The sequence below is a fragment of the Saimiri boliviensis genome, chromosome 2 (assembly GCF_048565385.1).
Source record: "Saimiri boliviensis isolate mSaiBol1 chromosome 2, mSaiBol1.pri, whole genome shotgun sequence".
In the NCBI taxonomy this organism is placed as follows: Eukaryota; Metazoa; Chordata; class Mammalia; order Primates; family Cebidae; genus Saimiri; species Saimiri boliviensis.
This window is the reverse complement of record NC_133450.1, coordinates 87,991,020-88,012,119: the sequence shown is the minus strand read 5'-3', so window position 1 is coordinate 88,012,119 and position 21,100 is coordinate 87,991,020. Positions and strand designations below refer to the sequence as shown.

General features: G+C 43.3%; 1 protein-coding gene across 1 annotated transcript in view; it reads left to right on the top strand.

Annotated features, from left to right (window-relative positions):
* ANXA2 (annexin A2) overlaps positions 1-21,100 on the top strand; it is a 55,103-nt gene that overhangs the window by 24,335 nt on the left and 9,668 nt on the right. Inside the window, exons 4-5 of the mRNA XM_003928995.4 lie at positions 13,414-13,508; positions 17,996-18,109. Of these exons, the coding sequence (XP_003929044.1) occupies positions 13,414-13,508; positions 17,996-18,109 (209 nt within the window). The remainder of the gene's footprint in view (positions 1-13,413; positions 13,509-17,995; positions 18,110-21,100) is intronic.

Below are 21,100 nucleotides of genomic sequence, written 5' to 3'. Positions count from 1 at the left end.
TATTACTTTCATAATGAGGCAGTAAACTTAATTAAAAACAAAAAAGGAAGTCATTAGTTGGGAAGGATGACAACCCTTTTGTTCCTTTCTCCTTCTCCTTGATATTATTAGATACCAGATAACTAAAACCACTTAAAAATGAGCTAATTAAGATCTTACCTTCTTTTCTTAGAATGCCTTTTACCTTAACTGTAATTAAGAAGCTTATACCACACCTTGGTCTCACTCCCACGTCAAACCCTTTATCGGGAAGACACAATACTAAGTAGTTGGTGTTTCCTTGACATCAAAGCACATGATATAAACCTCAAATGTAGATAGAAACAAAAGCCAATGGACCATGTAGCAATGACTCTCTGGGCCTCTTTCTTGCTTAGACAGGGTTGGCGGTGTGTACACACGTGTGTGACTGTGCTGGGATGTTACCTGTTCCATTGATTTCCCTGTGGTCTGTGTGCTCTCAGGAAGAAAAGCTGGGAGCAGGCCACCTTTGAGGAGGCTTAATCAGCCCCCAGCGATAGTGCACAGGAGCAGGCCTGGAGTGGGATGGTGGCTAGGAGGGCAGAGCTGTTGAGAGACCTGTGGGCTGGACCTGCCTGCATGGCCAGGGCATGGGTGCAGGAGTCAGGAAGGCCTTTCTCACAGATGAACTGTCAGTCACACTTGCTCTTCTTGGTTTAGCTCCTCATTTGCAGCGGTCTGTTAGAGAAGAGAGGTTACTTCTCCCAGCCAGCCTCCTTCCTGGCTACCTCGAGATAATATATTCCTAACTGCTGTGCTCAACTGAATGAATATACCTCCAGGTGTGCAGGCAAAACCAAAAATACCTGTCCTGGCTCAATTTCCAGTGTATGGGAAACAGCTTTTATTCACCCCTTCCACTAACCCATGTCACTCCCTCTCCTGTGAGCTCTTATGGCATCTGTCTTCTTTTTTTTTTTTTTTTTTTTTTTTGAGACGGAGTTTCGCTCTTGTTACCCAGCCTGGGGTACAATGGCGCGATCTTGGCTCACCGCAACCTCCGCCTCCTGGGTTCAGGCAATTCTCCTGCCTCAGCCTCCTGAGTAGCTGGGATTATAGGCACGTGCCACCATGCCCAGCTAATTTTTCGTATTTTTAGTAGAGACGGGGTTTCACCATGTTGACCAGGATGGTCTCGGTCTCTTGACCTCGTGATCCACCCGCCTCGGCCTCCCAAAGTGCTGGGATTACAGTCTTGAGCCACCGCACCCGGCCATGGCATCTGTCTTCTAAGAGACCTCTCTGCTTCAATCTTTACAGAGTATCTTTCTTTTTTTTTTTTTTTGAGACGGAGTTTCACTCTTGTTACCCAGGCTGGAGTGCAATGGCGCGATCTCGGCTCACTGCAACCTCCGCCTCCTGGGTTCAGGCAATTCTCCTGCCTCAGCCTCCTGAGTAGCTGGGATTACAGGCACGCGCCACCATGCCCAGCTAATTTTTTTTTTGTATTTTTAGTAGAGACGGGGTTTCACCATGTTGACCAGGTTTGTCTCGATCTCTCGACCTTGTGATCCACCCGCCTCGGCCTCCCAAAGTGCTGGGATTACAGGCTTGAGCCACCGCACCCGGCTACAGAGTATCTTTCTAGCCTCATGTCCGGCTCTGTTCATGGCCCTCTAAGGAGCACGCCTCTGCCTTTGTTCTTTCAGGAACCTGCAGCCTCCTTCCTCCCCACCTCAAACAGCCACACCGTTACCACTTACCTCTGAGCCCCAGCCAGTGTGTAGCACCAACAAGCTCTCTCTGAGAAGGCAGAACCCATTTTTTCTTGGTCTGTGTTCTCATCATATGCTATATACTCGTTTATTGTGCTTTTGTGAGAAGGGGGAGGAAAGCACAATACTGCTAAAGTAAAAATAAGTCTGCTTTGTTTCTAGTTTGAAGGGATCTTGGCTTTTTTTTTTTTTGCCTATGCTGCCTAAACCAAATGTAGGATTTTTTTTTTTTTGTATGCTCCAGCTTGAGGTAGACTATGCAATGACTTACCTTAATTTATGTCTAGTTAGAAACTGAGTAAAGTCATGCAAAAGTAGTAATACTGCTTAATTAACAAGAGGTTTCTGAGACTTAATCCGTAGGAGTCTCTTGCTTTAGATTGGCCTTGGGTTAAATATATACTGTGGAGTGTACAACACAGCTGTGAATGGTTTACCATATGGGTCCAAATAACTAGAAAGGAAAGTCAGCTAAATTAGAAAAGGATGAATCTAGACTCCAGAAAATAGATTGTAATTAGCAGCAGCACAACCCCAGAGTTAGTGTGAGTGCCAATAAACTGGTACAGCTTTGGTCTCTCTCTGGAAGGGGAGGGTAATGAGTTGCCCTATTATTATTGCCAGTTTTGATTTTAGCAGTGTTTGTATTCTCCGGAAGGGATGCAAAAGCGGGTGATTGTTTTTCCCCCTTTCTCAGAAGCACAAGTATAGAAGCATAAATGCACCAAGTTCTGCACGTATTTTTTTCTTATACTTTTAAAATAGAACTGTTTAAGATTTCTGTGACCAAAAGTCTCACATCCCCTGCCACTGCAGAACAAGTTAGGATGGATATTTTTGGTTTCACCTGCACGCCAGGTATATTCGTTTGGCTGAGCAGTGCAATCAGGAAGGTATTCTCTTGAGGGCGCCAGGAGGCAGACCGGCTGGGAAAAGTAGCCTCTGTCCTCTACCAGGGCTTCAAGCGAGGAGCTCAATTAAGAAGAGCAGGCCTGAGTGTGAGCTCTTCTGTGACTCATGTAGCCCAGGGCCTTCTCACCCTCCTGGACTGGAACGGGAGGGATGGACCCCTCCCAGTTGCTAAGGCTTTCTCTCTGTGTTCAAGTTTACTTTAGACTGAGTTCTCATCTTACAGCAGTGCTGGGAACAAAGAGGCCAGTGCTGAATCACAGCCACCCAGACTCTGCCAGTACAGATTTTGTTTGTAATGATACTTGTCTATGTAGCTATGTGGGTGCCAGACCTGAGCCACGTAGCTATCAAACTCTGGTAGAGGAGTCCCTGGTGCTTTTCCAGTTGTAGGCATCAGCTTTCGTCACCTGCCTCTCCTCAGCTCTTGCTTTTTTTTTTTTTTGAGACAGAGTGTCGCTCTTGTTACCCAGGCTGGAGTGCAATGGCGCGATCTCGGCTCACCGCAACCTCCGCCTCCTGGGTTCAAGCAATTCTCCTGCCTCAGCCTCCTGAGTAGCTGGGACTACAGGCACGCGCCACCATGCCCAGCTAATTTTTTTGTATTTTTAGTAGAGACGGGGTTTCACCACGTTGACCAGGATGGTCTCGATCTCTCGACCTCATGATCCACCCGCCTCGGCCTCCCAAAGTGCTGGGATTACAGGCTTGAGCCACCGCGCCCGGCGCTTTTTTTTTTTTAAAGAAAAAAAAAAACCTGTTACTTCTTTTCCCTGTGGAATCCAAATACCGGTTTCACCCAGGGACAATGGGAGTAACCAGATTCTAATCTGGTGTCAGCAACACCAAGAAAGTTCTCCAACTGTCGAGTGAGTTAAGGGTGGATATGTGAGTTTCTCTCACATCTCATCACATTTTTTATTTTCTATCCCATGAGGCTGATGGAGTAGCGGGGAGTAATACGGTGCTTGCTTTTTATGCATATTCCTTCAGTGATGATTCGATTTGATTCGAATCTTGAGCAGTGGCTTACTTTGTGTTTTCCTGCTGACCTTGTAGTTTATTTCAGAGAAGGCAGACAGGGTTCTAGATTATTAAAGCATCCGGTGAGATCACGTCGATGATACCTTAAATTTTTTCTAAGGAACTCAGCTGAAGTGAGATCAGAGCAGAAAGGAAATGTAGGAAACTTGATTTTTGGACCAAAACTGCTTCTTAGGCATTTAGCTATACTAGGCTTTCCCGAGTTGGGACTTTGTGCCCCAGCTGTGCCAGACGTGGGAGAGGCACCCAGCTCCCCTGTCTCCTTTCACCCTGTGCAATGCCTGCTTTCTCTCCCATCTCTCGGCAGCTGCCAGAGTGTATCATGTAACTGAACTCCTCATTCATATGTGCCAGTGGCTAAAATGTTTTCTACCTTTCTTTGCCCCGTATTTTCACAGACAAAAAAAAATCACATGCAGACAGGGGCCAGGCTTGTGACAGAGAAGCTGAATGAAGGCAGCAGATGTGTTTCTAGCTGTTAACTCAGCCAGTCTTTTCTGCATCCTGGTAAAATAAGTATTATCAGCCAGGCGCGTTAACTCACGCCTGTAATCTCACCACTTTAGGAGGCTCAGGTGGGCGTATCACAAGGTCAAGAAATCAAGACCATCTTGGCTAATATGGTGAAATCCTGTCTCTTCTAAAAATACAAAAATTAACTAGATGTGCTGGCATGTGCCTGTCGTCCCAGCTGCTAGGGAGGCTGAGGCAGGAGAATTGCTTGAATGTGGGAGGCAGGGGTTGCAGTGAGCTGAGATCCCGCCACTGCATTCCAGTCTGGTGACAGAGTGAGGCTCTGTCTCCAAAAAAAAGGATTACCATCATCTCTGTTCTATGGAGTAAGACCCCCCAGGCCTAGGGAGGGAACTCATGTGCCCCAGGATGTCACAGGTGTGAGTTGCATGGAGTTTCCAGAGCATAGCATTGTGGCTGCCACTTATCCAGAGGCCTCCCCTGGCATCTGTCACCCAGCTGGGCGTCCTGTCTTGATGGGAGATGCTCTGGAGACAGAGTGCTTGCTTGTGCTGGATAACCCAGAGGGGCGACTTTGATAACAGGGGTTCCGGGCCAGCCAGCAGTATGGCTGAAGGTGCTTTTGAGTAGTCATGTGGTGGGAGGGGAGCTTTTTTCTTCCTAAAATCTCTCCTAGTAGCTGGCTGGCTGGCTGGCTGGCATAATAGGCTTATTGGGAAGTACTGCCTCCCTCTGTTGAGTTATTAATCTCTCTCCTTAGAGGATAATCTTCTAGCTCTTTCTGTTGGAAAAAACCTCAGTTGGGTTATCCTTTTAGTGGCCATGGATTATTACCAGGTGGCAAATCATTACCTACAGATTACCAAATGTAAGTGAATTTGTATGTAACAATTTCAGCTCATTTCTCTACACATATTGACACATCCTTGTCCCATATCCTTTGTAGGAGCTAGATGGTGGAGTGTTGTATCAAGAAGTGTCAAAGTATAATTTTAAAAAGGTACAAACTGATCTTTGGCAAACCTGACAAAAACAAGCAATGGGGAACGGATTCCCCGTCTAATAAATGGTGTTGGGAAAACTGGCTAGCCATGTGCAGAAAGCGGAAACTGGACCCCTTCCTGACACCTTACACTAAAATTAACTCCAGATGGATTAAAGACTTAAACATAAGACCTAACACCATAAAAACCCTAGAAGAAAACCTAGGCAAAACCATTCAGGACATAGGCATAGGTAAGGACTTCCTGACTAAAACACCAAAAGCATTGGCAACAAAAGCCAAAATAGACAAATGGGACCTAATTAAACTCCAGAGCTTCTGTACAGCAAAGAAAACAATCATTAGAATGAACCTGCAACCAATAGAATGGGAAAAAATGTTTGCAGTCTACCCATCTGAAAAGGGTTAATATCCAGAGTCTACAAAGAACTAAAACAGATTTACAAGAAGAGAAGCAAACAAACCCATTCAAAAGTGGGCAAAGGATATGAACACTTTTCCAAAGAAGACATATATGAGGCCAAAAAACATATGAAAAAATGTTTATCGTCACTGGTCATTAGAGAAATGCAAATCAAAACCACATTGAGATACCATCTCAACGCCAGTTAGAATGGCGATCATTAAAAAATCCAGAGACAACAGATGGTGGAGAGGATGTGGAGAAACAGGAACACTTTTACACTGTTGGCGGGAGTGTAAATTAGTTCAACCATTGTGAAAGACAGTGTGGCGATTCCTCAAGGACCTAGAAATAGAAATTCCATTTGATCCAGCAATCCCATTACTGGGTATATATCTAAAGGATTATAAATCGTTCTATTATAAAGACACATGCACACATATGTTCACTGTGGCACTGTTTACAATAGCAAAGACCTGGAACCAACCCAAATGCCCATCAATGATAGACTGGGCAGGAAAAATGTGGCACATATACACCATGGAAAATACTATGCAGCCATCAAAAACGATGAGTTCGTGTCCTTTGTAGGGACATGGTTGAACCTGGAAACCATCATTCTCGGCAAACTGACACAAGAACAGAAAATCAAAGACCACATGTTCTCGCTCATAGGCGGGTGTTGGACAATGAGAACACATGGATACAGGGAGGGGAACATCACACACTGGGGTGTGTTGGGAGGAAATAGGGAGGGAAAGTGTGGGGTAGGGAGGGATAACATAGGGAGAAATGCCAGATACAGGTGATGGGAACGGAGGCAGCAAACCACACTGCCGTGTATGTACCTATGCAACAATCCTGCATATTCTGCACATGTACTCCAGAACCTAAAGTGCAATAATATATATATATATAGATATATAAAGTTTGAAAGAGGAGAAAGTGATCAGAAGTGTCACAGGCAGAAAGCTGGGGGATGAGGAGGGAGGCAGGGGAAGACGGAGGCTGAGAAAGCTTGTGTGACTTGCTAATTAGGAGGTTGGTTATTGGTGAACTTATTGTTGGTTCCACTGTTACAGGGTGAAAGCCACCTTGAAAGAGCCTGAGTAGATACAGAAGAGTGAGTAGGTTTAGACCAGTCTGCCAAAGAGTCTGGTAGTAAGGGGAGGACAGGGAAGAGAGCATTAACTTAGGGGTGTGCTCAGTATTTTTAAACATATTTCAAAGGAAAAGGTCTTTTTTATTTTTAGGCTAGGAAGTTCCTAACAGTTTTATTAGTAAACATAAAAAAGAGCTAGAATAGAAGGAAAGACTGAAAAAAAAAAAAAGTGGAAACTTGACTCATACGATGAGCATATATTAAACATTTATTTAATGCATTGAGGCAAGTCTGATCCAGGGAGAATTTGAGAGACTGGATGTTGATAAGTGTTGAGAAAAGAATGTTGGAGTAAGGTTGTTGGGCCAGGCCAGGTATGATGGCTCTTGCCTGTAATCCCACACTTTGGGAGGGACTGGGCAGGAAAGGGAGGCCCCATCTCTATAAAACATTTTTAAAAATTAGCTGGGCATTGGTGGTGAGTGCCTGTGGTTTTGGCTCTTCAGGAGGCTGAGGTAGGAGGATTATTTGGGCCCAGGAGGTCAAGGCTACTGTGAGCCATGGTTGCACCACTGCACTCCAGCCTGGGCAACAGAGTCAGACCGTGTCTAAAAAAAAAAAAAGAAAGGAAGATTGTTGAGCTGGATACAAGACCATTAATATCCTATGGGGCAGTGAAGCCACAACCTTTGGGGTCCTCCTTTCTACTGGACCAAAATCTTCAAGTTAACATGTAACCCCACATAATCTATGCCTAAATCGGTAGTAAGTAGCAAGTCGGGAAAGAGCGGGTTCCTTGAACAGGAGTCTTTGGGCCTGTGGGATAGTGGTCTAGCACATACCTGGAGGATATGCTGTCTTCCTCTTGCTTTATTTTCAAGTTTGGCATCGTTTTGTATCACAGGAGGCAGAGTTGCCCAGTGCAGTGAGTCAGGGTCTTTAGTCCTGGTTTGAGTCTTAGCCCTGGAGGTGTCTTGCTTGTGTGACCTTGAGTGAGTCTCTCTGCCTTCTATGACCATTGGTTTCCTCATTAGTACAACCGGAATGACAATGGCACCCACCCAAGATGGGTGTGATGAGAATTACATGATAGAATGTGGACATCTCATAAAAACGCCTGGCTCAGTAAAAGGTTACATTTTTTTTTTTTTTTTTTGAGACCAAGTTTCGCTCTTGTTGCCCAGGCTGGTGTGCAGTGGCGCAATCTCGGTTCACCACAACCTCCACCTCCTGGATTCAAGCCATTCTTCTGCCTCAGCCTTCCGAGTACCTGGGATTATAGGCATGTGCCACCACGCCTGGCTAATTTTTTTGTATTTTTAGTAGAGACATGGTTTCTCCCGTCTCCACTAGAATGTCGGTCAGGCTGGTCTCGAACTCCTGACCTCAGGTGATCTGCCCGCCTTGACCTCCTAAAGTGCTGGGATTACAGGTGTAAGCCACTGCGCCCGGCAAAAAGTTACTATTATTCTAATAAATGAAGTATGTCCACGTGTGCACACCCATAGCTCTGTGCCCTGCCCTCTCTTTTTGGCATGCATCTCATCTTTTTGTAAAGATGATTTCTTCTCAGCTTTGATACTGGTATGCTCAGTAATCTTAGTCGAGTAGTGGTTTGCCCCATCATCTAGGAAAGGAGAGGTATGGACAGTTTTCCTTTGTTTTCCAAGTCAGCCCTCACCCTCCTGAGCCCTTCGTCAAACACAAATGAAATCCATTTTCTTTGTGCAGTCAGTGTGTCTCGGCAGATGTGAGTCAGCATCCTGTTCAGAACGGCTGTTGGTGCCTTGCCATGGACAATAAAGACACACATTTTCCATGGAATGCCAGATGCTGGAACTGACTTGGGGTTTCTACCCGCAGAGAGGAGGAGGAAACTCCGGGAGGCTGATTTTGTGGGTTTGGATTCAGCCATCATTTTAGACTGCAAATGTGCTCTATGCTTGAAAAATATGGTGAATGATTTACAGGACCCAGGACCCCCAGGTTTCTGCTGGCATCCTGCTGTCAGCAACGCCTCCCTGGCATTCCCTTGGCAAAGCTGTTGCTTCGGATTGACTGGCATTTGGAGCAGTGACTGGCCTCTGGGGTGCTCACAATCCAAGTGTTGAAAATACTGTTGTAGTTAGCTAATTAGGGTAACTGGCTATTTTTGTTCAAGGAGTAAATGCTTTAAGACTTTCTTGTGGTGTTTCCCATCGGAAGCCAAATACATTTGTGTCTCGGTTCCTCAGTAATCTTGGAAAACTGTAACTTCTGTTAGTTTTGAAAAAAAATTGTAAAAAATCTGCCTGGATCACAGAATTCATGTTCTCACCTACGTTCTATGGGATCGCCCTGTCCACATCACTCTTCTTGGGGAGAGCCTTTGCTTAGATGACTTTGTGATCACTCAGACACAGGAGGAAGAGGTTGGAAAGAAAGCGTTATTCAGATTTGCTGTTTCTTCTCTATGCCCTGCCCCACCCACATGGTTTCTTTAGACCCTGGGCCCTTCCACCCAGCAAACACTGCCTGAAGCACTGGAACACGAGAGGTCAAAGAGTAGAAATCCAGGGAGGCAGAGTCCTATCCCCCGGGCATCTGACACTGTATTCAATTGAGGGCTTTTCTGGTGTCCTGGCACTGGCTGTACATTGTTGATGATGATTGTGCTGACATAGGTATTTGAGGTTGCGTCTGAGTCCTTCACTTGCATCCTGGGTAGAATTGATGACTAACCGGATGACCCTTGCAGCCTCAATCTGTACTGAACAATTTTCCACAGGAATAAATGGCCCCACCAATTACAATAGCAGGTCAGGAGGAAGCAGCAGTGTTCCAAAGATAAGATGGTTCAATCCCATTTGCAGATGCACGTATTTGGTATTACGGCATAGGACAGGACTTAAGGGGCTTTGACCAGGCAGTTGATCCTGGCTCCATGATTCTTCCTTTTCCCAGTTCAGCTTGAAACATGCAGACAGTGTTATGGGATAAATAGCCGGTGCAGGTGGGATTCTTGGGCAGGGCAGTGGGAGGGGATTCCTCCACTTGTAGAAATAGCCTCCACTTCATTGCTTTGTAGTTACTGGCATTAGCACCTGTGCACTGGATTAGGACTGCTCACTTGTAAAGTCCCAGCTCCTTAGATGCTGCATCTCAGCTGGCTGTTTGCTTGGTAAATTAATTTAGATAAAATACATTTCCATTCCTTGAGACTGTGGTTGTTGCTGCCTCCTAGGTAAGATTCGGGTTAACCACCCAGGGCTCTTTATGGGGATTTCCAATAATTGGATTGAATTCTGTCTCTGCTGGCTGGACACGTAGCTGCAATGGAAAGAAAGGCAAAAAGCTGTTTCCTTGGCTAAGAGTGTGGGACTGCATTGTAGCTTATGGAGGGAACTCTTTTTAGATGTTACTTCTTATCTGGGTTGTTTGGACCCAAGTAAGCACGTCTTTCCTTAAAACTGTAATCGACACCCGTACCTTGCAGAAGCAGTTGGTAGATGTGACACAAAAGTCTTTTGGATTGGTAGAGTTCTAAAGACATTTCCATTTCCCACCCATGGTTATCCATTTCTGTTGGTGATTCTCAAACAAGGAATTACCAGGGAGCCTGCTGAAGTGCTGCTTCCTGGGTTCCAAGTTCTAGAGCAGGCGTCCCCAGACTTTTTACACAGGGGGCCAGTTCACTGTCCCTCAGACCGTTGGAGGGCCGCCACATACTGTGCTCCTCTCACTGACCCCAATGAAAGAGGTGCCCCTTCCTGAAGTGCAGCGGGGGGCCGGATAAATAGCCTCAGGGGGCCGTAGTCTGGGGACGCCTATTCTAGAGAATCTTACTTAGTGGTTCTCAGGTGGGGCCCAAGGGACTGTGTTTTTAATAAGTGCTTCATGTGCTGTTAATGCAGGTGGGCCAAGAACACATTCGGACCCAAACACAGACTGCATTTGTTTTTATCAGAGAATGCTTTTTTATGGGTCAGTGTTCTTGATACTTCAGGCCAGCGGCTCCTAGGTTGACTTCTGGAAGTATTAGAATTGAGGTTAGAGTATAGAATTGTATTTTGTGTTAATTCTTCAGCGTTTTCAGTTGTAGGTAATAAAATTAAGTACAAGGCAAAACCCATTAATAAGCAAGTGGTTTGCCTGATGTGAAGCTAGAGCCATAGAATTTTGAGAGACAGCAAGAGAGCAGATGAGCAAGTGAGCACGCGGGTGTGGGTAGGCATGCATACACAGCAGCCCAGGCACACGTCCACTGTGTGGGCATTATCGAGTCTTTGAATCTTTCTCTTCTGCCCATTCCTAATTGAAACGAAATACAAGTTAAAGCTCTATTATATCCATTGGTGTTTCATAGAAACAGAACTGGCTGGGGGATCATTGTTCAAGCCCCCTTACTTGTGCAGATGTGGCAGCTGAGACCCCAGGAGGGCCAATGTTGACACACGTAACAGGGATGTTTGTCCTTCTAGAGTGGGATGCAGTCCCTCTGAGCTTTAGAGCCTCCACCTGTGACGTAGAAAGAGAAACAGCTATCCTCACTTGGTTGTTGTAAGGATGAAATAATAAAGCTTGTCTTAGGACATTTGGAAACTGAAGAGAATTATGTAGATGTAATTACTAATTATTATGACTGTGTTTTCTTGTAACTGAAGTATTTAGAGCTATACAGGGAATCTCTTGAAGTGAAGTTAGAGCAATGACTGCCTGCCACTCACTGGGTATTTTAAAAAACCCATTTGTGGTCATTATGGTGAACTTTGAATGTACAGATAATCAAAAGAAAGAAAAATTTATACATAATCCCACCATTCAGATGATCATTATTAAAATTTTTATATAGAGAATTCTAGATATTTTCTTGTAATGCATATACATTTTACAATAATGAGCGTATACTGACGATACTGCTTTGCAACCTCTTTTTTTTTTTTTTTTTAAACTTAACAGTATCTATATTGTGGAATTTTCCAACATTACTTAATACTTATATGCCAGCATTTTAAATGGCTGCATAGTATCTCATATGGAAAAAAGAACATTTAATCAGCCTCTTATTGGACATAGGTGGTTTTCCTACTTTACTTTTCGATATATACAATGCTGAAATAAGCATCTTTGAAGCTGTATCTCATATCCAGCAATTGGATTTTTGTGTTTACCTTGGCTACTCTAAAAATCAGAGCTAAAGTTATAGATGCTACAGTTAAGATAGCCAGACTATTGGTATGGACTTGCTTTTAAATGAGCATATACATTTAAAAAATTGATTTATTTTTATACCCAGAAATTCTTTTTTTTTTTTTTTTTTTGAGACGGAGCTTCGCTCTTGTTACCCAGGCTGGAGTGCAATGGCACGATCTCGGCTCACCACAACCTCCGCCTATTGGGTTCAGGCAATTCTCCTGCCTCCGCCTCCTGAGTAGCTGGGATTACAGGCACACGTCACCATGCCCAGCTAATTTTTTGTATTTTTAGTAGAGACGGGGTTTTACCATGTTGACCAGGATGGTCTCGATCTCTTGACCTCGTGATCCACCCGCCTCGGCCTCCCAAAGTGCTGGGATTACAGGTGTGAGCCACCGCGCCTGGCCCTATACCCAGAAATTCTAACTTTATATTTTCTGATCCAACACACTTGAGAATTCAGAATACCTCCTCTGTCGGTCTGCTGTTTGTCTTTGTCTCAAAGCGTTACGGTTTTGACCTCTCTGTTCCTTTAGGACTCCTGATTTTCTTTAGGCCAAGCCATTTGTAGCTTGCAAGTGACCTTGCAGGTTTAGCAACTGTACTCTCTCACCCAAAAATTACCCATCCAGTTATGGCAAAGACTCTACCTTTTATTAAACAAAGTTAATCAGTCAGGAGAGAGACTTTTCACGTTCTGAATTTTCAAAACTGCACTTTCTTAAGTTAAATGGGATGTTAGGAGTATTTCTAATATAAAATTGGAAACTTTCAGACACCAGAAGGCATTGCTTATCTTTGTAAATACACATGTTCCAATTAAAATAGGTACTAAAATATTTTGGTGGCACTTCAAAAACTCCCAATGTAGATTTAATTTAGATTAAAACACTTATTCTTTTTAATAAAGTTATAAAATTGATTATTAAAGTTGCCTATTGAAGATTAAAAGCAGTGGAACGTTTACTTTCCTTACAGAACAATTTTGTCTTCAATAAGTATGATTGTGTTAATCAATTATGCTATTAAAATACAACTGCCATATTAAATCTGACTCATTTGTCATGACAGTTTTTATAATTATAGAAATTATACCTAGCTGCTTATATAGCTATAATCCTGTAATAAATATAAATAATTATCTCTATTAATTCAGTTTGCAGTTACTGTCTATTAAATCCCTAGTAAAATGGCAATCTGGGGACCTTGATTTAAAATCCTAATAAATCTCTGTTGTTCCATCTGACTGCCAAAGCCCCACAAATGTACCTCCTGCTGTTGATTCCAGAAACCAATTTATGAATAAAATAGTTTTTAAACCACAAATATTTAAAAGGTCCATTAAAGCTTGAGGTTTGAGGCTCTCAGGAAAAAAGGAAAGAGAGTATGTGCATTAGGTAGGTAGAGGATGTGGACAAAAGAGACAGAACAAATCTTGGTGTCTTGGTATTTCAGTTTGGAAAACATATAAATTTTAGTTTGAAAAACTCTGCTTAACACCTTCTAGGTAAGCTCAAAATATTAGAGTATATGGTTGAGTAACAATTAACAACTTGTATTTTCACAGGTGTGGACGAGGTCACCATTGTCAACATTTTGACCAACCGCAGCAATGCACAGAGACAAGATATTGCCTTCGCCTACCAGAGAAGGACTAAAAAGGTAAAGGCATTCCAGGGATGGAGGGCTTTTCTTGTTGAATTTTTATTTCCTCAGGCTTTACTTTGTCTTTTCTTTTCTTTTCTTTTCTTTTTTTTTTTTTTTTTTTGAGACAGAGTTTCGCTCTTGTTACCCAGGCTGGAGTGCAATGGCGCGATCTCGGCTCACCGCAACCTCCACCTCCTGGGTTCAAGCAATTCTCCTGCTGCAGCCTCCTGAGTAGCTGGGATTACAGGCATGTGCCACCATGTCCAGCTACTTTTTTGTATTTTTAGTAGAGACGGGGTTTCACCATGTTGACCAGGATGGTCTCGATCTCTGGACCTCGTGATCCACCCGCCTCGGCCTCCCAAAGTGCTGGGATTACAGGCTTGAGCCACTGCGCCCGGCTGCTTTGTCTTTTCGTGAGTTGTGGCTCTCATGAGCAGAATACTTCTGGGACCCTTGGATATCCAAGATGTTTTTCTTTTTCTTTTTCTTTTTTTTTTTTTTGAGACGGAGTTTCGCTCTTGTTACCCAGGCTAGAGTGCAATGGCGTGATCTCAGCTCACTGCAACCTCCGCCTCCTGGGTTCAGGCAATTCTCCTGCCTCAGCCTCCTGAGTAGCTGGGATTACAGGCACACGCCACCATGCCCAGCTACTTTTTGTATTTTTTTTAGTAGAGATGGGGTTTCACCATGTTGACCAGGATGATCTCGATCTCTTGACCTCATGATCCACCCGCCTCGGCCTCCCAAAGTGCTGGGATTACAGGCATGAGCCACCGCGCCCGGCCCCAAGATATTTTTCTTAAATCCTTCTAAGAGTCCCTGTGCATGTGTGTGTAGCTTTGTAGATGCCATGGGTGCTCTTAGATTACACACACACACACACACACACACACGGCCTTTAGAGCAGCTGTCCCCAACTCTTTTGGCTGCAGAGACCAGTTTCATGGAAGACAATTTTTCCATGGATGTGGGTGGGGAGGGGTGGTTTCAGGATGAAACTGTTCCATCTCAGGTCATTAGTCATTAGACTTTCGTGAGAAGTACACAGCCTGGATCCTTCTCACCTGCAGCTCACAATAGGGTTTGTACTCCTATGAGAGTGTAATGCCACCGTCGGTCTGAGAGGGGCAGTGCGCAGGTGGTCATGCTCACTTTAGAGTGCTGGGGAGCTCCTGTGTGAGGACACTACCCCACTCCAACCTAGGCTTCCTGGATGGAGAACTTCCGGGATTAGAAAGTTAGAAAGGAATAGGGGAACAACAGTAACAACCTCGGGCATCGTTGATTGAGTGGTTACTTTGGGCCAGGCACTGTGCTCAGTTTTCTACGTGTCACAACTCATTTCATCTTTATGACTTCTGCTGGTTCTTGATAAGATGTTTCTAATTTAATTTTAGGACACTGCCCTCCACTGAGTATCGACCCTATCAAGCTCCTCTCATTTTAAAAATATACACTTGAATTCTTAAGAGTTTTGCAGCGAGTGGGCTTAGCTGGTAGTTCATTTGGTCTGTAAGGCTATCTTCATATGCCACGCTCCTACTATTTAAAGGATCTCTGTGTGCTTTTCCCTTTGCTTGTCCACTAGCGGTTAAGAAACAGCAGCGCCTGTTCATCCTTTATTTTGTCAGTCTTAGGAAATTTTATTTTTAAGGATGTGCTGCTTTATTTTTAACTTCTTGCTATTAAAAGCTTTTGATTTATTCTTGGACAGCGCAGTAAATGTGGCTTCCTGCAGCTCCCGTTTGACTTAAGGCTTTCACTCATAGCCGCAGTAGAGGTGAGCTGGAAGGATTCTAGAAGAGATACTTCCGCCCTTGGGATTGACATGAGCACCAGGCCTGGGATTTGTAGGTCAAGCCTTGCTACACTCCAATCTCTCGCACTCTAAAACAGTTGGAAAGGACATAAATAGGAAAGCATCTGGCTTCTTTCATCTCATGTGCATTAAAATTCTTCTTTCACTAGACTTATATTAATCTTTGGTAGTGAGGCGTAGTGGGGTGTGTTTTATTTCTTCAGCTTCCCAAAGGGGTCTGTGAGCTGTTAAAGCCAAGTTCCCGTTGGAGCAGAAGGCTCATCTCTGGACAGCATGCAAAAAAATTGATGTTTCAGCTGTCACTAAGAGAGTATGGTCTTGGAATACATTTGGGTGTATATGCACAAACAGAGAAGCTTGGATCTTTTTTTTTTTTTGGAGACAACAGTCTTGCTCCATCACCCAAGCTTGATTGCAGTGGTGTGATTCGGTTTACTGCAACCTCTGCCACATAGACTCAAGCAGTTCTCTGACTTCAGCCTCCCAAACTGCTGGGATTACAGTCAGAGACTGCCGCACCCAAATTCTAGGTCTTGGTTTTAGATATATGGAGAACAAAGCTCTCACATACCCTCTTGGAGGGAAGATACTACCAGAGTTATGGTGAGGTCCCAAGATCTCACAGGCTTCGCTGTGTGCTGGGGACAGCTCACCATCCTACTAATTCTTTTTTTATTTTTTTGAGGTGGAGTCTTGCTCTGTCACCCAGGCTGGAGTGCATTGGTGTAATCTGGGCTCACTGAAATCTCTGCCTGCCAAGTTAAAGTGATCCTCCTGCCTCACCCTCCTGACTAGCTGGGACTACAGGCGCCCACCACCAGAAATAGCTAATTTTTGTATTTTTAGCAGAGACGGGGTTTCTCCATGTTGGTTAGGATGGTCTTGAACTCTTGACCTCAGAGGACCCACGTGCCTGGGTCTCCCAAAGGGCTGGGATTACAAGTGTGAGCCACCACGCCCAGCCACAGTCCTACTAATTCTCGACTCTCAGCCTTGGGCCAAGGAGAATTATGTATCTTTTCTAAAAGATAGGTATACTACTTGAGAGAGTTTCAAGTGAAACAATCAGCTGTTTGTGAAATTAAGAAGAATGTTTGTGAAATAAGCAAGATTTGCGTTGCAGAGTTCTTTAGGGAAACGGGCTGCGACTGCCCAGGGGATGAGCTTGAAGAACCTGGGCCAAGCTAGTAGAGTGGAGAGGAGCGGGGAGAGACAGCTGCTTTTACGATTCCTTCATGTTCCAGCAGACGCCAGATGCAGGGCTTCTCCATATGCTAAATAAAACATATCCAGGGAACGCTTATGTTTTGTTTATCATACACTTCTGGAGTTTCGGTTTAGTTTTTGTTAAGAGCAAAGCTCTGTGCTGGATATGGTGAGAAACAGGAAGTTGAACGCCCATAAGGAGTTCGGAATAGAAGTGGAAGAAGTCAGTAGGTGCCCAAATGCTATTTGAGGTTTGAACAGAGAATGGGTAGAGGGGAGTGTCAAGGGTAGGCTAAGTTTGGAGTTAAGCTGACCTCAAAGTTCCAAACTGGGAGACTGGTGTTATAATTGGGAGGTACTGCTTTTACAGCCCCCTTCTAAGTGCTGTGTGTTCCCAGGACATCGGAAAGCAGGAGAAAGTGGTTGGGGAAAGGCTCTGGCCAGGTGCTAAGATCCATGTCAGTTCTAACAGTGTTGACATCTTTGAATGATTCAAGATGGCGGTGTCTGAAACAGGCTGCAAATCGCGTCTTGTAGCCTGCGAGTACCTCTAGGGGCTAAGCTTTGTAGATGCTATGGGTGTTCTTAGAAAGCAGGACAGAAAGAAAGAAGAGAAGTGAAAGGAAAAGGTGAAAAGAAGAACATTATTTTAGTAGGAGGTTTCAGTCATCAGCTGTGACTTGTGGAAAGTTTAGCCCAAGGAAGGCATCGCTGAAAGCCACATGGAGTTGGGAGTTCTGTCTGCATACATGGGTGCTCACCAGACCTCTGACTTAAGTTTTTGTGTTCATGGTGACGGCGGAACCCTTAAGAAATTGTATGCAGCAGGGAATTCAAGGGGGCCACGTGAGTGTGAGTTCTCTCTTCCGTTAAACACCGTCTCAGTTTGGTGTGGACAAAGAGCTGTTTTGTCCGTATTAGATGAAGTGTTTTGCATAGACAAGTTTCATGACCTCACTTCCAACTGTGTTGGGGCCTCTGGTTCCTTCCGGTGACTTTGAGGAGCTGCCGCTGCAATGGCTGCGCCCACGTTTTTTTACAGTATATCAGCAGGCCACAAGGACTGCTTTCGAGGAGGAGGCTGGCTGCTCAAACACCTCCTCTTAGCAGGGGCCTTGATCTCAGAAAGCATCCTGATTCCACAGGCTGTTACCACTTCCAGGCATATTGCAAAGTGCCTGTACTCTCACAGCTTTCTGAGGAATCACATACGAATCCAGTTTCCTTTTATCGATCATGGAAGAAGGCAAAATTAACTAGGATTTTAAGGAATTTCTTTAAAGCAAAGCCTGGTGTTTATGTTTCTGAGATCTGGGTCTGTTGAAAGGAATGCAGTTGATGGCGTTTGACCAAGACTCTGGAGTGGTTAGACTCACAACCTGCTTCACAAACAGACCCCTTTTACTTCTGTTTTACCCACCAGTTTTAAAGGAAAAAATAAATACTTTCCTCCTGATTGCCTGTTTTCTTGAAGGAACTTGCATCAGCACTGAAGTCAGCCTTATCTGGCCACCTGGAGACGGTGATTTTAGGCCTATTGAAGACACCTGCTCAGTATGACGCCTCTGAGCTAAAAGCTTCCATGAAGGTAAATGCCTATGAGATGTCCTCTCTGTCAAATCTGCTATTAATTTTGTGAATTACAGCTTTCTGAGTATAATCTGGTGATTTTCAGTTTTGTTAAATTCTCATTTGGAATCATTTTTTAAAAATGAACTGAAGCTACACGTCTCAGGATTTGTACCAAAAATATTTCAATTACTTGTTTTAAGACTGTGAAGAAATTTCATGATGCTGAGAAGTCAGTTACCAGCTGCTACTACTCAGCACCTGGGCAATTGGAATACCATTTGGGAAAACTACTTCCTTGATTACACTTCCTCCTTTAAAAAGATGTGTTGTGATATTAAGGCAAGAAAAAATCTCATAGCTTTTGTTAAGTGAAGCTTGCAAATTCTGCTCATCCTTTCGTGGGTGTTTCTTCCTCCCATATTCTCTCTGTCAGTACCATTGTTTGTTTCAACTTCGGGCAGAATCAGAACATCACAGTGCACATAAGGGGTAATTTCGGATGATGAATCCCAAATTGTACCCAGATTGTACACGTGTGAAGGTAACTGTGAAGTCTCATTGCACGTTGTCTTGTTTTTCTTTTGCAAAGTTATTTTGAACCTGGAATTTTAGGTTAATAAGTAAAAATTCTAGACTGGAAACCTCCTGAACTTTGTGCATACCTAAAACATCAAGTCTATAAATGTAATAGACGCACACACATAAACGCATGTTAACTGCAACGCGTGTGGACCCTTTTTGGTAGTGTCTGCAGCACTTTGAACAGTCCGACACTGCCCTCTGCTGATTAAGATGGGTAAAGGCTCTGCTGTAGTGGGGGAAGCCATATGTCTGATTTTCATTCTGAGTCTGTTTTTTCTCTGAAGCCACTATTCCTGAATTATGAACAGTCTGAGCTGTAAGCCTGTCACCAGAGCTAATGTCACAGTTCAGTCATCATCCTTTCCCCAGAGAACACGAGAGTGAGGCTGCTTCGGACACTGGGCATCTCCAGAGCCCTGAACTTGATAGCTCAGGGCTGCTCTAAGATTTGTTGTTAAGTCTCTTTCTTCCTTCAGTTCTTCAGCTTAGCCCAGGCTGTGCTCAGTTTATTTGAGCGGACTTGTCTGAGTGTCCTAAGTAGGCTGTACTGCAGAAAAGACGTCCTTAAGAATGATGAAATGTCAACAACATTTCATGATCCCGCTTGATAAAAATAGCACTCCTGAAAGCCGAGTCTGTGGACCTTTGGAGGCAGGGATGAGTCAGCCTCTCCTAGGTTTCTTCTGACCATCCACAATCCAGATCAGTTTGTCTTATTTTTATCAAGAATCTATTTAGTTATGATTAGTGTGACTTTACTAGTATCGATTACTAGGTGTTAGTGACTTGAAACAGACCTTTTTGTGCTGTCAGTCACTGTGGTAATCTATGTAATTGGCCCAGTGGAAGGTGCTTTAACTGTTGAAGCTTTGACCCTGTGCCAGCTCTTCCATTAGCTATCACAGTTGAGTACCCTTCCAAAATCCATAAAGCTTGAAGTGACATTAACTGAACTATGCTTTTAAAAAAAAAAAAAAAAAAAAAATCTATTTTGACTTCTGGCAGTACCAGTGGCAGTATCTGCCATATGTTACAGTAGAATTTACCCTTGTGCTAGGAATTGTGGACAGTCTGTGGACAGCTTGGGCCAGGCTTTGGAAATTGCCAAGGTCACCTTTGAATGTAGACGTAAAAACCACTCTTAGAATTCTCAGATGTTAACACTGGTATATCAGTGAAGGAAGGAAACACATCTTACATTATTCTGCCTGTCTTGCAATTCTACAATGTCAGGATATAGCATTTCTCCCAATGTGTGTTATTTTTAGACTGTATTTCTATCATCCTTGAGATTGAACAACTGCGTCTCCTTAAAAATATTCAAAGATGGTCCGCAGTCATTTAGTAACATTTGTGCAGAAGGCTGGATAGACCTTTGGCTAACAAGGGGAGAATTTTTTTGGCTTTGCTGGAGCCTCTACAGATCATGATTAAAAACTCTGAAAGAAGAGCCATTGGTTCAAAGATTAGATGAAGAATAAAATTCAAAATTAACCATTAACCCGAGGCTTAGCTTATATTATACAAACTGTTTTTTCAGGGGCATATAACCTCTAATAAGTTTAATTAATAGCTGACACACTTTTCATGTGGATAAGTAAGTTTCTTATTGTATTAACACCTTATAATTGATTTACATTTTAAACAGTTGTAATTCTACTTAGTTCAAAGTGATATTTCCATATTTGGAAAGACAAGTATTAAAGAAGCCTGATTACTAAATCTTGACTTTGATCATGAAGCCAGCTTTGAAATACATGTTTCATTGAGTCCTTTTAAGCTATCTGGCATGCTCAAAAGTGTATATATTAAATTTGAATACATCACCCATCAAATCCTTATTCCTTAATAAAGTGTTGGTGTCTAGGTTTATTTGGCACTTCATTATTTCTTTTTGCTTTTCTAAAATGCCTGAAGAATGCATAATTATGAAGCAAAAATGGAAGGACAGGAATGAAATTTTTAACATTAACCCAATTTTACATTTCAAAGAGGTAAAGCGAAAAATTTTTTCTATACCTTTTCCTGGTAAAAAGACTTCCTCTAACAATGCTGGCTGTGAGTGACAACATAAATTTTCTATCTTCCTTTATTTCAAATTAGTGAGAAGCATTGTTTAACAAAGAAAATCCTCATTTTAAAAATAGTGGGTGGTTATGGTAGAAGGTGAAAAATAATAAGAAAAAGTTACTTTATATACATACCCACAGCAAAAGGCAATTGCCACTTGTAACATTTTGGCATATTCTATTGCTGCCTCTTCCCATTCACTACTTTAAAAAAAACAAACAAACATATTAACAGTTGAACTCAGACGTGCCAGTTACACCATCTTGTGCTCCGGTGAAGCATTTTTTTTAAAGAAACAGAAAATGCCGTTACTTGGTGCTAAGGAACAGAGCGTAGATTCTTCAGTAGGAATGTA